Genomic DNA, 15,081 nt, shown 5'->3' on the forward strand with positions numbered 1-15,081 from the left:
AACAAAGAGTGAAAAATTTAAGGGGGTCTGAATACTTTCCGTACCCACTGTATATAAAGACACACACATACAGTATATATTTTGAAAATATTTACATGTATTTACATGTCTATATTTATATTCATATAATTGATATTATAAATAAATTTAATATATAAAAATAACAAATTTTTCTGAAATATATACATGCATGTGTGTGTATTTATATATACATAATAAATATACACAGTACACACATATATTATGCAAACAAAAACTTTTATTTTGGATGCGATTAATCGTTTGACAGCACTAAATCATTAAGTAATGTGTAAAGTAAAAAAAAACTCAAAGTTTGTTGTTGTTATTGTTATTAATGATGAAATGAGCAATCATTTTATTTATGAAGTGCATAAAATGCTTAATAAATAAGTGTTTTTATAGATATAATAATGAAAGAATGAATGAAAATAATATTTTTAAAATATTTTTACTGTGCTTCTTATTCATTTCATTTAATATTAAGACAAAAAATGCACAAACAAAAATCTTAAATACAGATGTTTAAATTGATATGTGATTAGAAAAAATTATAAATGTTTATATATCTACACCATTTATAAATGTATCACACATGCCACTGAAGATTGAAATGTGACTAAATATATATATATATATATATATATATACATATATTAAAAAAAGCCTGCAAAATGTCATGTAAGTGCAGTAAACTTTTAAACATTGCTATATCGAGTTAAACATGCTTACATAAACTACTCAGGACAATAACATCGTGTTACTGGAATAAAATGGCATGCCCTGGTATTGAGGAATCTTGTTTTTGGAGAATCCGTAATAAGACTTCCGTAATCAAAACATAACGAGATGCCATGGAAACGGCAATACACAAATATACTATTGTAGCCGATCTCGTCCAGGCTGATGATGCCATCACTCTCTCAGCTTGAGTATTAGTTCATGCGAGTCCACATGAGCTGATAGACACGTCTTGTTATGAGCTGGAAAAGGCAGGAGATGAGTGCGGTCGTGTGCTCAGGATCTGTGTGGTTCAGATGATGTGTTTATTATGTAACGCTGCTCTTCCTGGAATCACTGCTCAAGTTCAAATGATGTCAGAGCTTCGGATGTTAAAATCCACCTTCAGGATTCTGCGTGTGTTCACTCAGGTTTTGTCAATGGGTCAGCAGGAGAAATGCTTCTGTGTATTTATACTTTACAATATAGATATATAGAGTGGGGTCCAAAAGTCTAATGCCACTAGTCACAATGCTTCTATTTTTCTCATCTATATTTCATTACAAATCATATGATCAGTTTCAGTGAAAATTTTTGCAATTAACATGATTTTCAGGATTTCTTAGTGTTTGTTTTGTTTTTAATATATGAATATAATAAAACGTGTATTAATATAATTAATACAATTCATATATAAATAAATTAATAAATGAACATACAAATATACATAATTGTATGTTAGTGTGTTAGAAGTACAGATAATCAGTTTTGGCCTTGAAAAGCAAAACCACAATATTGTCTGTCTCAGATAATGAATATAAATCATGACAGCTCACTGTTTATGTCTTTGTTTAGGTATTGCTGTGTAAAGATGGTGAAAAGCAGTGCAGTGGTGACAAAGAGAAATTCACTTCTTCTCCACAGGTAACTTTATGATTTACCAGCTTAACCTTAATGACAATATTCTGGAAAAAAAAAAGATAGTTTTCATCATTCAGATTCAGATTTGAGATGGTCTTTGATTTTACATTTATGTGTTTAGCGGACACTTTTATCAAGAGCAGTTGAAAAACAAGCAAGCTGTTTTTAGCTGCTTTTTTCATATTTATTTTCATCATACATTTTTTTTTTTTTAAAAGTCTTCATTAAAGCATCAACCAAACTAACCAGCTCTGAGATTAATCACATCAAACATTTGAAGCAAGAAATTTGTGAAATTTAAATTCTTTTATAAGTACACAGATGGTTGTGGTAGAGGTGGTGTTAATGATGTAATTATTATAAAACTTTTTTTTTTTATACTATTATATTATAAAAAAAACTATTTTTTATCATATTTTTTATTATAAAACAGTATAACAATAATCTTTTGGAAAATACTCTAATATATACAAAAATTTAATGCATTTCATGATTAATTCCGAATACACAATTCACACCAGTGTTTTTTGTTTGTTTGTTTTTTAGTATCATTTAGAATTTATTATAGTTTTTAAAAATTTTGAATTCGTTTTATTTTTGTGTTTTCCATATTCATTTTAATAAAAATTTGAGTAATTTTTGTTGTGTTTTTTTGTTATTTTTATTTTTGTAGTTGTTTTTTAATTTATATATATATATAGTTCAGTCATAAAACTCTAGATGGCGCAGGCGACGGGTTGTTAACGTAACCGATGATATTCAGAGAGTTAAACGACTTGGCACAAGCTGATTGGTTCATGCTGCATATGCAGCCAATGAGCTTACTGCCTTGCATTTATATGGCTGGATAGCATTCACTTGAGATTCCTGCAGCGCGCTTTCAGAGTTGAAAAAGCAGCGGTGAAACTTTTACAGCCGTTTTGGGGTAATGTGAGTCGAGGCCCTAAAAAAGCGGACCGGCCGTTTGATGAGACGGCGGCTGCGGTCAGGGCCACCTGCTCTGCGCACAGCGCTGTTGTTTGCGAGGCACGATGCCTGCGAAATAAATGTTTACTCGCAACATTAAGGGAAATCAGCACTCAAAACAAACCGGTCGCAGCCTGAGCGCCTGCAGGCCAAGGCTTGAGTCATCTGCGATCGGGCGCCGCACGAGTGTGACCAGGCCGAGCGAATCGGGAATCGTGTGGAAAACATGAGCTCATACAGGATGGGATGACACTCGGAATCACTGGACACAGACGGGACACGCCAATCCACACTGAGTGATGGGGTACCTCAGCATATGTGAGGCCTCTTTTAGATTTACACACTGCAAAATCATGTCTTTCTCACTGTTTTTGTCTTGATTTGCAGTAAAAGTATCTTCAATGCCCATAAAATGAAGCAAAATTGCTTGTGATGTTCAGTTTCTTGTGTTTAATTAAGTGTATTTTTCTTCAAACATTGACAAATTGGGTTGTCTTATAAATGTGGAGTATATAAGCCATTTTTTGGTTTGCTTAAAACAAGAAAAATCAATATGGAAAAACATGTTCAATGTCACCAATTTTCAAAACATTAATGAAAAAATATTGAATACATGGTTTGAATTAACAGCTTTATAACTTGAATAACTTTATTTTATATATTATAATTTATACTTACAAAAATAATATATAGAAAAATATATATTAATATACCTTTTATTTTTTAAATATTTATATTTATTTATAATTATTATTATATAGTTATAAGAATACATTTATTTACAAAAAATTATATAGAAAATACAATATTCTATAATAAATAAATATAACAAATACAATATAATGTACTTGTATGCTATGCTATTTTGTATCACTGAGATAATGTAGTTTTAAATTTTTGTATTTTCATTTTTCGTTTTAATTTCTATATTTTTTGTGTTTATATGTTTATAAGTATTCTTCATTTTTACTTCCACTGTAGTAGCTAAGTTATTTTAGTACATAAAGATACTTACTGAAAATGAGAAATAGTTTTTATATTTTATTTTATTTGAGTTGACGTTTATTTTATTTCAAGTACCATTTTTATGATTTATTTTATTTTATTTTTTGTGGTTTTAGTTAACTATAATAACCATTACATATATTTAATAATTATTAAGCTATACTAAGAATAAACAAATGGATGCATTGCCATCTCAAGTAAATGTATCTTTCTTAAAGGATGTTTAATAATGGAAAACAACATGTGATCTCATCTTTTATTTATTATTGTGATGATGATGATGATGTTGATGTAATGGGCCGCCCTTTCCCACCATCGGCACAGATGTTTCCAGACTTTATTGAGTTTTGTCAAATTTTTTGAGCACTTTAAATGTGTCCTCAGCACCATTATCGTCACCGGTTGTGCTGACTGTGGCTTTTGGTTATATAAGACTGTCTGGCACGAGTTTGCAATGGCTTTCTGTGTTGTAAACGGTGTCGTTATCTGTTAAATGGACCATTTACACACCGCCACTAGCATCGCTGTTACTGTACATATTCCGGCTACTCACACAAACATGCCGGTCCATAACGTTAGTTATGCAATTATGCACTTCCGCAAAAACTCCTGTTATAATCCATAAACTGCTAAATGAAACCCTTACCTACATCTTTTCGGCTCTTTGTTGTTTAAGATAAGAGAACTCGTGAGTGTGCACGCTACAGAACTCCAGTGTTTTTAGCACCGACTAATCTAATCGCATCTGATTGCCCATTCATAAGCGCAACAGAAACGTGTGATTGGTTATTATGATGCTCAGCGTTGCAAAAAAAAAAAAAAAAGTGCGCAAACAGCAACCCGATGCAATCTAAAGCCATGAATTGACACTTTAAATTCATTTTCACCTTTCCCTTTAATCGTGACAACAGGAATAGATTCAGTTAAATTGTGCAGCAGCATTTTTTGCCCCATCACCTTGAATTTGTGGGGCATTTTTGTTCATTTTGATGGCATTTTTGTGCCACAAGCCAGCGTTAGTTTCTGAGCCTGCTTGCAGACTTATGATATTATGATTTGAACAGATTGTAGACACTTTAAACAAGTAGTACTTTAGTTTACCAATGTGTTTTCTGATTCCTTTCTTATTCTATGTGTTGTTGTGGTTGATTCGTCGCATATTTGTGAGCCTGGAGCACAAAAGCAGTCTTAAGTCGCTGGGGTATATTGCGCAAACAGCAACCCGATGCAATCTAAAGCCATGAATTGACACTTTAAATTCATTTTCACCTTTCACTTTAATCGTGACAACAGGAATAGATTCAGTTAAATTGTGCAGCAGCATTTTTTGCCCCATTACCTTGAATTTGTGGGGCATTTTTGTTCATTTTGATGGCATTTTTGTGCCACAAGCCAGCATTAGTTTCTGAGCCTGCTTGCAGACTTATGATATTATGATTTGAACAGATTGTAGACACTTTAAACAAGTAGTACTTTAGTTTACCAATGTGTTTTCTGATTCCTTTCTTATTCAATGTGTTGTTGTGGTTGATTCGTCGCATATTTGTGAGCCTGGAGCATTGTCCAATCATAACAAACCATACATCAATGGAAAGCTTATGTATAAATGTATAAATTTCAAAAAATTGACCCTTATGACTGGTTTTGTGGTCCAGGGTCACATTTAAGCATGAATGGTGCCGATGAGCTGCTCTTCCTCACTCGTAGTCATCGATGACGTAATCACTGTGGGAATTTACTTTGTGGTTTTGTGGTCCCGTGTTCCAGTGATCTGAAATGACCTTGTTTCTTGCCCGGACTTGTTTTGCAGCTCTTCCATTCTGTAAGCGTCTTACTCTCAATATAAACTGACGTCACACAAGCTTTTCAGCCCACCAGCACAGTGTTAAGATGTTTTAGCTTGTATATATTTCCAGTTTTCCCCATGAATAAGTGATAATTTCATTTTTTTTTTTTCACACAGACCCAGATACGCAAAACCCAAGCAAGAAAGGATGTGGTGGACAGTCTGTCCTGCGAGCATAAGGACGTGTGCTTGGTTTCAAAAGTCTCATCGGTGCAAAATGAGCACAGTTTTACCCATCAAAACGCCATCTTCAATAAAGAGATCACTCAGGTATGATCTCTGTACTCTGTCAGTGAAAATCAAGAGAGATTGCTTTAAAAGAATAGTTCACTGAACTGAATAAAAAATGAAACCATTCAGCAGCACCATTTTATATGTTATTCATTTGGATTTTATGCATTTGGCAGATGATTTTATTGCATTCAAGTCATGCAAGGCATTTGCTTAAAACAAGAAAAAAACAATATGCCAACATGCTCAGTGTCACAAATTTCACTTTTTGGATTTGAGACATTAATAAATAAATAAATGTATTTAAATTTAAAATTATAAAAAAAAATTATATATTTATATTTATTGTTAATTTGCTTATGCATTTTGCAGATTATTTTATTTAAAAAATTTTGAATTTTTTTAAAATTAAATATTGTGTTTCTGGATAAAGGAAATAATTTTTTCGTAAGTCCATTAAGATATATATATTTTTTTTACATTGTAATGGTTTATTTTAACAATAACCAATATTGCAAAAATATTTTAAATCAGCTTGAATTGGTAATTAAGTAGTGCAAATTATACTAACGTGATATTAAATTGAATTTAAATAGAATTTTTAATAATATAAAAAAATGTACACTGGAATAAAATATATTTTAAATACAATTTAAATAACATATCATTACTTTCTGTAACATTTTACAAAAATGAATATTGAAGGCAAAATGGTGTGAAAATGTATTTTTGCATAAAGAAATGAAGACTTTTTTTTAAAGCCCATTAAGAGATTTTTTTTACATTAACAATTTATTTTAACAATACAAAATACTGAAATAATTATTTTAAATAAACATAAATTAGTAATTAAGTAGTGCAAATTATACTAACAATTTAAATATAATTTTAATAATATAAATACATTATATATATATTTATAAATCATCATTGGAGGGAAAATTATGTGAAAATGCAAAGACAAAAAGCTTGCTTCATTTTCTTTATGCAAAATTTCTATTTTTAATTCTTCTTGATTTTGGGCGAAATCAATCCTGGAAATGTTCGTTCAATCATCATTCATTTTGCTTCAACTTCACAGCTGAAATTCAGTCTTTGTTTTAATATTTGGAAACAACATTGCCTTTGTGGACCTTTGTGGATAGGTGGACCTGTTGGTCACTTTAGATTTTTTCCAGCTAAACTGAATCGGTTGAGTGGTTGCATTGCATCACTAATGTGGAAAATTACACTTGCAGTTTACAGACAAAAAAGCAGTGTAGATAAAGGTGGAAACTGGCCCTTCTGACCCCGTTCAAGCCCCTCTGTTTCTTTTCTTTCGCTCTTTTTGTCTGAAGTTGGAGAGCGGGCAGCACAGGGGAGTGGGAGGAAAGGGAACAGCCACAAGAGAAGCAATTATTTTGGGATGAGATCATTGTTTGGCCCGGTCTATTCACGCCTCTGGCCTTCTGAGACTAAACCGATTCGCTCGAGTGCTCGCGTTATCTCATCGCCACACTCACTCTGACATACAAGGACATTTTTCGGGGATATTTGCTTCGGGACGCAGCTGCTGCTCTCAGAAGCCCGTGTGACCCGTGAGATTTACTGAGCTGAAGTGAAGTGGGAGGCGCAGTGTTTTAGATGACAGACGAGCGTCAGGAACAGTAACACGTCGTTAATGTTAATAGGCTGTAGAAACGCTGCCATTCGTTTAGGAAATGGCCTTTGGATGAATATTCGTGTTGGGCAAAGCCTCTAACTCTTATGGGCGATTCGGTTGACTGATAGCACTGATGAATCTGTGTTAGTGTAGCATTATAGAGTCAAGGATGTGGAAATTGGCCTGCGTTTCAGAAAGGTGAATTAAAGTCAACACATCCTCCAGCGCTCTTTAGGATTGCCCCAGAAAACCCTTTCGGGATTCATATAAAAATGGGTTAATTCTATAATTTTGATAATTAAAAGAAATTAGATGTTTTGTGTTTTTTTTAAGAAAATGTGAGCGTTTGCCTGTTCAAAAGATTTTTTAGTTTTTTTTATTAATACATTTATTCAGCAAGGCTGCATTAAATTGATCAAAAGTACAGTAAATTGACTGTAAAGACATTTATAATGTTGCAAAAGATTTCTATTTCAAATAAATCCTGTTCTTTTGAACTTTCTATACATCAAAAAATCATGAAAAAATAATAATCAGAAATGTTTCTTGAGCTGCAAATCCACATGATTTCTGAAGGATCATGTGACTCTGAAGACTGGAGTAATGATGCTGAAAATTCAGCTTTGCATCACAGGAATAAATTACATTTTAAAATATATTCAAATAGAAAACAGTTATTTTAAATGGTAATAATATTTTACATTTTTACTGATTTTACTGCATTTTTGATTAAATAAATACAGACTTGGTGAGCAGAAGAGACTTCTTTCAAAAACATTTAAAAAAAATCTTACTGACCCCAAACCTTTGAATGCTGGTGTAAGTCTGTGGGATTTTTTTCACCTGTTTTCAGGTGAAATCGTGTTTCTGATTAGTAATCAAACCGTACATGTCTCATCAACAAGACACGTACTAACCTCAGGTATGAGGAAGAGTTTTCACTTTAGATGGAACATTTAAACAATTAAATAGCCTGTTAGATATCAGTTTCACAGTACAGTTTCTGCTAATTTACTCAAAGAAGGAAGCTGGAAAACTAGCTATTGTTTTAAAGGGAAGCGGAAGAAACAAAGTATGAAGTCATGGGTTTCTCGTCACGGTTGGGTAGAAATGAGACGATAGAGTTTACACAGGCTGCAAATATTGAAATACCTTTGAGCCTGTGGGAAGCCATTAAAAACAATTTGCTGATCTTTTATTAGAAGTGACATCATATTATTTTTTTATCTGCACTGTGAGATCTTGCCAAACATCGTGGCAGGTTTGTTTTTCTTGTCCACTTGTGATGTGTATCTCCTGTGTGTTTTTGATGAGAGAAAGATCTGGATTTATACTGAAACTCTGAGACCATGATGAAAATGATATGCTCAATAAGTCATGGTAGAATATGTATTTTCATGACTTTACCAATTTCAACTTAATTTTTTTTACGTTTTACTCGGGTTATAAAAACTAAAACTGAACTAAAACTAAACAAAAAAAATTGGATACTTGAAATAAACATTAACTGAAATAAAATAAACAAACTTAGACTTTTTTTAATTTCATCAAATTATATAGATGTATACAAATTAATTGTATATATCTATATCTATATATCTATATACAGTGTATATATATGTATATTTAAAAAAAGAGAAAAACTATTAAAAAGACGAACACAACAAAATAACCAACTTCAACTACAATTAAAACTAAAAAGATAAAAATAAAAACTGATTCGAAATATTTTACATTAGTTTAACTTGATGTACAAATATAGCTAAAATGTAAGTAAAAATTAATATAAAACTATATTGACATTTAAAAATGGAAAATATTATAAATGACAGAAAACGCAAAATTACTAAAACTAACTACAAATGGAAATTCAAATGCAAAATAGTAAAACTAAAATATAAAAATAAAAACTGATTAGAAATATTTTTTAGTTTTAACTTGAGACACTAAAATAACTAAAATCGTAGTAAAAATTGAATAAAAAGTATATAAAAATAAAAAAAACTATTAAAAATGACAAAAACACAACAAAATCACTTAAACTGGAACTAAAATTAAAATTAAAAATTGTCTAAAATATTATATACAATATTAAAATATAAAAATAGGAACTGATTCATAATATAAATAAAAACTATAATGGTATCTCTGATACAAAAATAACACCGCATTATACAAGATTCAACCAGATGAGATTTTAAAACATTAGTTGAAATGACTTGTACAGCCAATCTGATAATACTTAAAGATGTTTTTAAGTTGAAGGAGGTTGAAATATTTTACAGTGCACATGATTTTTTTTATATAGTCTTAAAAAGGTAGGGAAAAAAATGTCAAGCAAAAATAATAACAGACGTCTCCTCAGCAATCAGTCATGTCTGTCTGGGACAAATTATGAGGCGAGGTTTAATATTTTAATATGCCCAATAGCAATAGTGATGGTTTCTGTAGCCAGCAGCACTAATAATTATCCTAAGCTGTGACTGTCTCCTTACATTTAGCCCGATATGTTGGTTTTATTGTCTTTGGAGATCACATGCGTTTAGTCTTGCAGAAATGACAACTTCGTTTAACAATCGTTTGGTTTGTGCTGATGTGGGTGGGCTTTTTGAAGACCGCCAGTGGTCATACATCGTGTTCATACCAAATAAACATGTCCGGGACCTATCTGGACTCGGCCAGCTGGTTTCTGTTCACGCAGTGCAAACATGGCCAGAAATGGTGCGTTCAAAAGCCTTACGCAACAATCTGTGAGCTCCAGCCAAAAGAAACCTTCACTGCTCATAGCGTGATATCTGAGAAACGGTGAGCAATCTCCCGATGATGTTTCTGAAGTGTTTCTGTAAGTCGAGACATAAGTAATCGCTATTTTCTTCAAAAACAAAAGTCACAGAGGAACTTCACTTTCCTCGGCGTGAAATAATAGACAGCGACTGTAACTTCGCACATGTGCTGCTTTAAAATCTATTTGCTTAATATTGTGTTTCCAGAGCGCACTCAGAAAGCTAAGCGAGCGTAAAATGGGCCTTAAGTGTCTCAACATGTGTTCATGTTTCAAGCATTAACAATAAAATCCAAAGAAAAAACAAAAAAAGGATCCTCTGTGATGTGATCCAGCCTGAATAGTTCAGAAATTGGTCATTTTGTAGAATTGCCATTTGTTTTGAGCTGGTTTCTTTAGTAATATTTATTGGAGGTAGGAATAGTCTCTTCCACTAGCTTCAAATCTTTATCCTGAAAGAAGTAAATATTTTATTATATTTTATTTATTGCATTTATTATGTAGTGTTTATTGCATTTATTGATATTCACGATTTTAGTTAGTTAGATATATGATATGATATGTGACCCTGGAGTCTTAAGTCGCTGGGGTATATTTGTAGCAATAGCCAAAAATACATTGTATGGGTCAAAATTATAGATTTTTCTTTTATGCCCAAAATCATTAGGATATTAAGTAAAGATCATGTTCCATGAAGATATTTTGTAAATTTCCTACTGTAAATATATGAAAACTTAGTTTTTGTTGAGTAATATGCATTGCTAAGAACTTCATTTGGACAACTTTAAAGGTGATTTTCTCAATATTTAGATTTTTTTGCACCCTCAGATTCCAGATTTTCAAATAGTTGCATCTCGGCCAAATATTGTCCTATCCTAACAAACCATACATCAATGGAAAGCTTATTTATTCAGCTTTCAGATGAAATCTCAATTTCTAAAAATTGACCCTTATGACTGGTTTTGTGGTCCAGGGTGACATATAATATGATATAAGATATGATATTGTATTATATTATATTATATTATTTATTTGTCTAGTAATAATAATTTTGTCTCGTTTTACATCACAAATATCTAAAAAATCTTAAACCAAGATACATTTACTTCAGAAGTATAATGACAAAAGATGTTAAGCTTTGCTTTCTGAAAAATTAAGTGGGAATTAAATTAGGTTTTTTTCTTACATTCAGAATATACATCTGTCAGTGGGGCAAGAAAAATTATCTTGTTTTAAATTTGGATTAAGATTATGTTTCTTACCCCTTTGGCGGATATGTTTTCTTGTTTTAAGCATAAACTAACAAAATAACAAAAACAAGACTTCATATCTTATTAATATTCATCATTTTTCTTCATTATTCATCATATTTTGTTTCTCAAGTAAATGTGTCTTGATTCAAGGAGGTTTAGATAGCTGTGTATTATATTTTATTATATTATCAGATTAGCTTTTAAAAATGACTAAAATATAAAAAATAAAAATATATATGCACTAGAATTTTTTGTTTATTTTTGATGGATCTTTTGTTCACCAAGACTGCATTTATTTGATCAAAAATACAGTAAAAACAGTAATATTGTGAAATATTATTACAATTTAATGCAATTTTTTATATATTTTAAGGTGTAATTTATTCCTGTGATGCAAAGCTGAATTTTCAGCATCATTACTCCAGTCTTCAGTGTCAGAAATATAATGATTTACAGATGCTAATCCTTCAGAAATCATTCTAATATGCTGATTTGCTGCTCAAGAAACATTTCTTATGATTATCATTAATGTTGAAAACAGTTTTGCTACTTAATATTTTTTGTGATGCATTTTTGTTGACACTGAGTTTTTTTTTTTCCATTACAAATATTTATAACTTCTAAATCAAGATACATTTGCTTGATAATTAATAACTTTTTGATTCATTTTCATAAATTTTCAGACATACTATTTAAGTTAATTTGCTTCTCAAGTACATTGATCTTGGTTTAAGGATGTTTACATGTTTGTAATTGAAAACGAGACAAAAGTACTAAATAAGAAGCAGGATTCTTTGTTGAATAGAATGTTCAAAAGAACAGCATTGAAATAGATCTCTTTTGTAACATTATGAATGTCTTTCCTGTCACTTTTGTGTTCTAAATCAGCCGCTTACAAGGTTCCACTTCAGTTAGTAGGAAGGAAAGGATCTTGACTTTGAAGTAAGCATTATATGTTCGTGTCCCGCAGGCAGAGACATGGATCCGAGTGAAGCTGCGAGACCTGAGGAACGCCAGTAACATCCATAGATGTCCTCTGACCGACTGGGAGGAACTTTGTCAAACCCTCCAGAGAGATCTGAAGGACTTTGAGAACACCGTCATACAACTCAACCAGGTTAGCACAAACCATCTTCATTAGGAGAGTAAAAGATTGATGAATCATCATCAGGTTTCAACAGGTCCCTCGGCCAAAATCAACAAAAGAAGTTCTCCCTTTTGCAAATAAACGGCAAAACATTTACAAATTGTTATGGTAACAATCATAACTTCTTTTTAATGTCGATTTGTCAAAACACGATTTTAACAGCTCAGCTTTGACGAGACCTGCAGAGCCTCGGAAAGCTTTTTGTGAGACGTCCAAAATCACACAAAATATCAAGTCACCCCATGTTTTTTTTCCAGCACAGATGCTAAATTTGTCCTTTTCCCTTCATGTTGAAATAGTACATTGCAAATAATTAACCTCTCCTGACACACATCCCCGGTGGGTTGCAAAACCGGATCTACTGTTAGTCATAAGAACGAGGACTTGGGTGGATTTCAAGCACGCTGATATGATTAAGCTGTTGTTTTAGTGGGCCGTAGGTCTTTTGTTGCTCATGTAACGCTGCTGAATGTTTGTGCAGATGGGAGAGCAATTAATGTGCAAGCTTAACCCGACGTCTGACCTGTTGAAGAAACAGCTGGCTCAGATCCGCGACCAATGGAACGCACTCAAACAGACGGCAGCCAATCAAATCAAGGCGATGGGCGGGGCTAAGACTCTCCAGGAGTTTAATAAGAAGGTGGACCGTCTGGAGGCGTGGATCAAAGAGAAGGTTAAGCACACCACTAAACCTAGTTATACTAATTAACAGAGCCTTTTGATGGGGTTGTTTTTGGATTTTGTCCTAAATTGATCATGTTAATGGATCTTAGTGGGTTATATGGAGATATGTTGGTGATTCTGTGTTAGGATGAACCTCACAAGTCATGGTCACTTTTCAATCCACAGTGAAAAGACATAAACAAGAATTTATATTTTAAAGAAAATTTTAAGAAAATTAAGCCTAGTTTTAGGCCCATTACACTTTTTTGTATTATTATTATTATTATTATTTGCATTGTGACATTTTCATGACACAAACACATTTTCCATAAAATTCTTATTCTACGTTCTTTAATGCATCCAGGTGCTTTACTTTTGAGCTTCTTTGTAATTCCTTTAATTTTTAAAAATAATTCTGTAATATAAAAAATACTGTAATATAATTTGTTACAATTCTTCAATTTATATATTATATACATGTGTATTATAATTTTTTTTTATAAAATATGCAAAATAAATGACATTACAATGAAATTTTATGATTTTTATTTTAGTATTTATGTTTTGAAACATACTTTATTTATTAAATGTGTGGTTTGCAACACAACATGAAATATTTAAATATATTGAAATATTTGTTTTCTTGTGTGATTTTGGTCATATTATTCTTTCTTTCTGTTTTTGCTTCCCTCATTAATCTTCGGTCTGCTTTGCATCTGCGTCCAAGAAGCCGAGGTGTTACTTTTCGAGTCTGTTTTACGTCTCACCATGGTAGCCAGGATTATTTAGAACAACAGTAGCTGTATTCAAAGAAAACAATCGCTGGGCTACAACAATTCAGGGCTGTAAAGCTTTTATACGTGTCAGCAGGAGCAGGAACAATCGCTGGCCAACATCCTTGGGGAAAACACTGACAAGATGCAGCTTACCAGGAAGATACTGGATTTGAAACAGGTGGGTGATTCTAGACAACAGACACAGAAAAATTGCTGCTAAATTCTCAGCAGGCCTCAATTATCACTACTGGAAAACAATTGGATTTTTTTGAGAGAATCTGTTTTATCGTCCAGTTTAGTACCATTGTTTACCTGTGCTGTATGTGAGCAAGTGCTTCTGATTTAAAATGCAGTCTGAGAGGCCGAGACCTTCCGCTTACGCACATACAGGCCGTCATTCATTGTACTTACTCACAGATGTCACTGATTCACTAGCATCCCTAAAGCCAATTGAAACAGCCAGTTGTACTTCCAGGGTTGGGGAAATTAGCCAAAAATGCGGTCCAAGCACCTGGTTAAAATGTGCTTTGGTTAAATGTAAGATCATTAGAGCTCAGGCAATCTTGTATGTCTGACTTTCATCTTTCAGGATGAGCAGCTATATCATAATCTTCATGAGGAGATCAATCATATGGCCCTCAGACTGGAAAAACAGGGGAAGACTGAAGGAAAGACCATCTCAACCCGCAGGAAACACATCAACAAAATGTTAGTGCACGTACTGATAATAATAATAATAGACGAAAAAGTCTTATTTATTTATATATTTTTTGTTTGAGTATATATAAATTATATATATATATATATTTACTATAAAATGTAATAAATTATACACAAATGTGTATACATAATATTTTATAATAATATACATGTATACACAATTACCATTTATTACTATAAAATATAATGTATACGCAGATACATGTGCATATAAATTATTATATATTTTATAATTATATATTATAATAATTCTAATGATTGTAATATATATTATACTGACTATAATTTAAACAAACATATATAAATATATTGTGTAAAAAATATATACATAAAAAAATAATACATAAATGCACAATTATCATTTACTATAATTATTCATATAATAATAATA

General features: G+C 31.8%; 1 protein-coding gene across 1 annotated transcript in view; it reads left to right on the forward strand.

Annotated features, from left to right (window-relative positions):
- Positions 1–14,678, forward strand: part of LOC107725060 (spectrin alpha chain-like) — a gene marked incomplete at its 3' end in the record, with an annotated part of 17,747 nt that extends 3,069 nt beyond the window's left edge. The window contains exons 2-7 of the mRNA XM_016534203.1: positions 1,594–1,662; positions 5,594–5,746; positions 12,355–12,501; positions 13,013–13,204; positions 14,065–14,148; positions 14,560–14,678. Coding sequence (XP_016389689.1) covers positions 1,594–1,662; positions 5,594–5,746; positions 12,355–12,501; positions 13,013–13,204; positions 14,065–14,148; positions 14,560–14,678 — 764 coding nt within the window. The remainder of the gene's footprint in view (positions 1–1,593; positions 1,663–5,593; positions 5,747–12,354; positions 12,502–13,012; positions 13,205–14,064; positions 14,149–14,559) is intronic.
- Positions 14,679–15,081: the final 403 nt, after the last annotated feature.

The sequence above is a fragment of the Sinocyclocheilus rhinocerous genome, unplaced genomic scaffold (assembly GCF_001515625.1).
Source record: "Sinocyclocheilus rhinocerous isolate Xijiao unplaced genomic scaffold, SAMN03320098_v1.1 scaffold823, whole genome shotgun sequence".
Lineage (NCBI taxonomy): Eukaryota > Metazoa > Chordata > Actinopteri > Cypriniformes > Cyprinidae > Sinocyclocheilus > Sinocyclocheilus rhinocerous.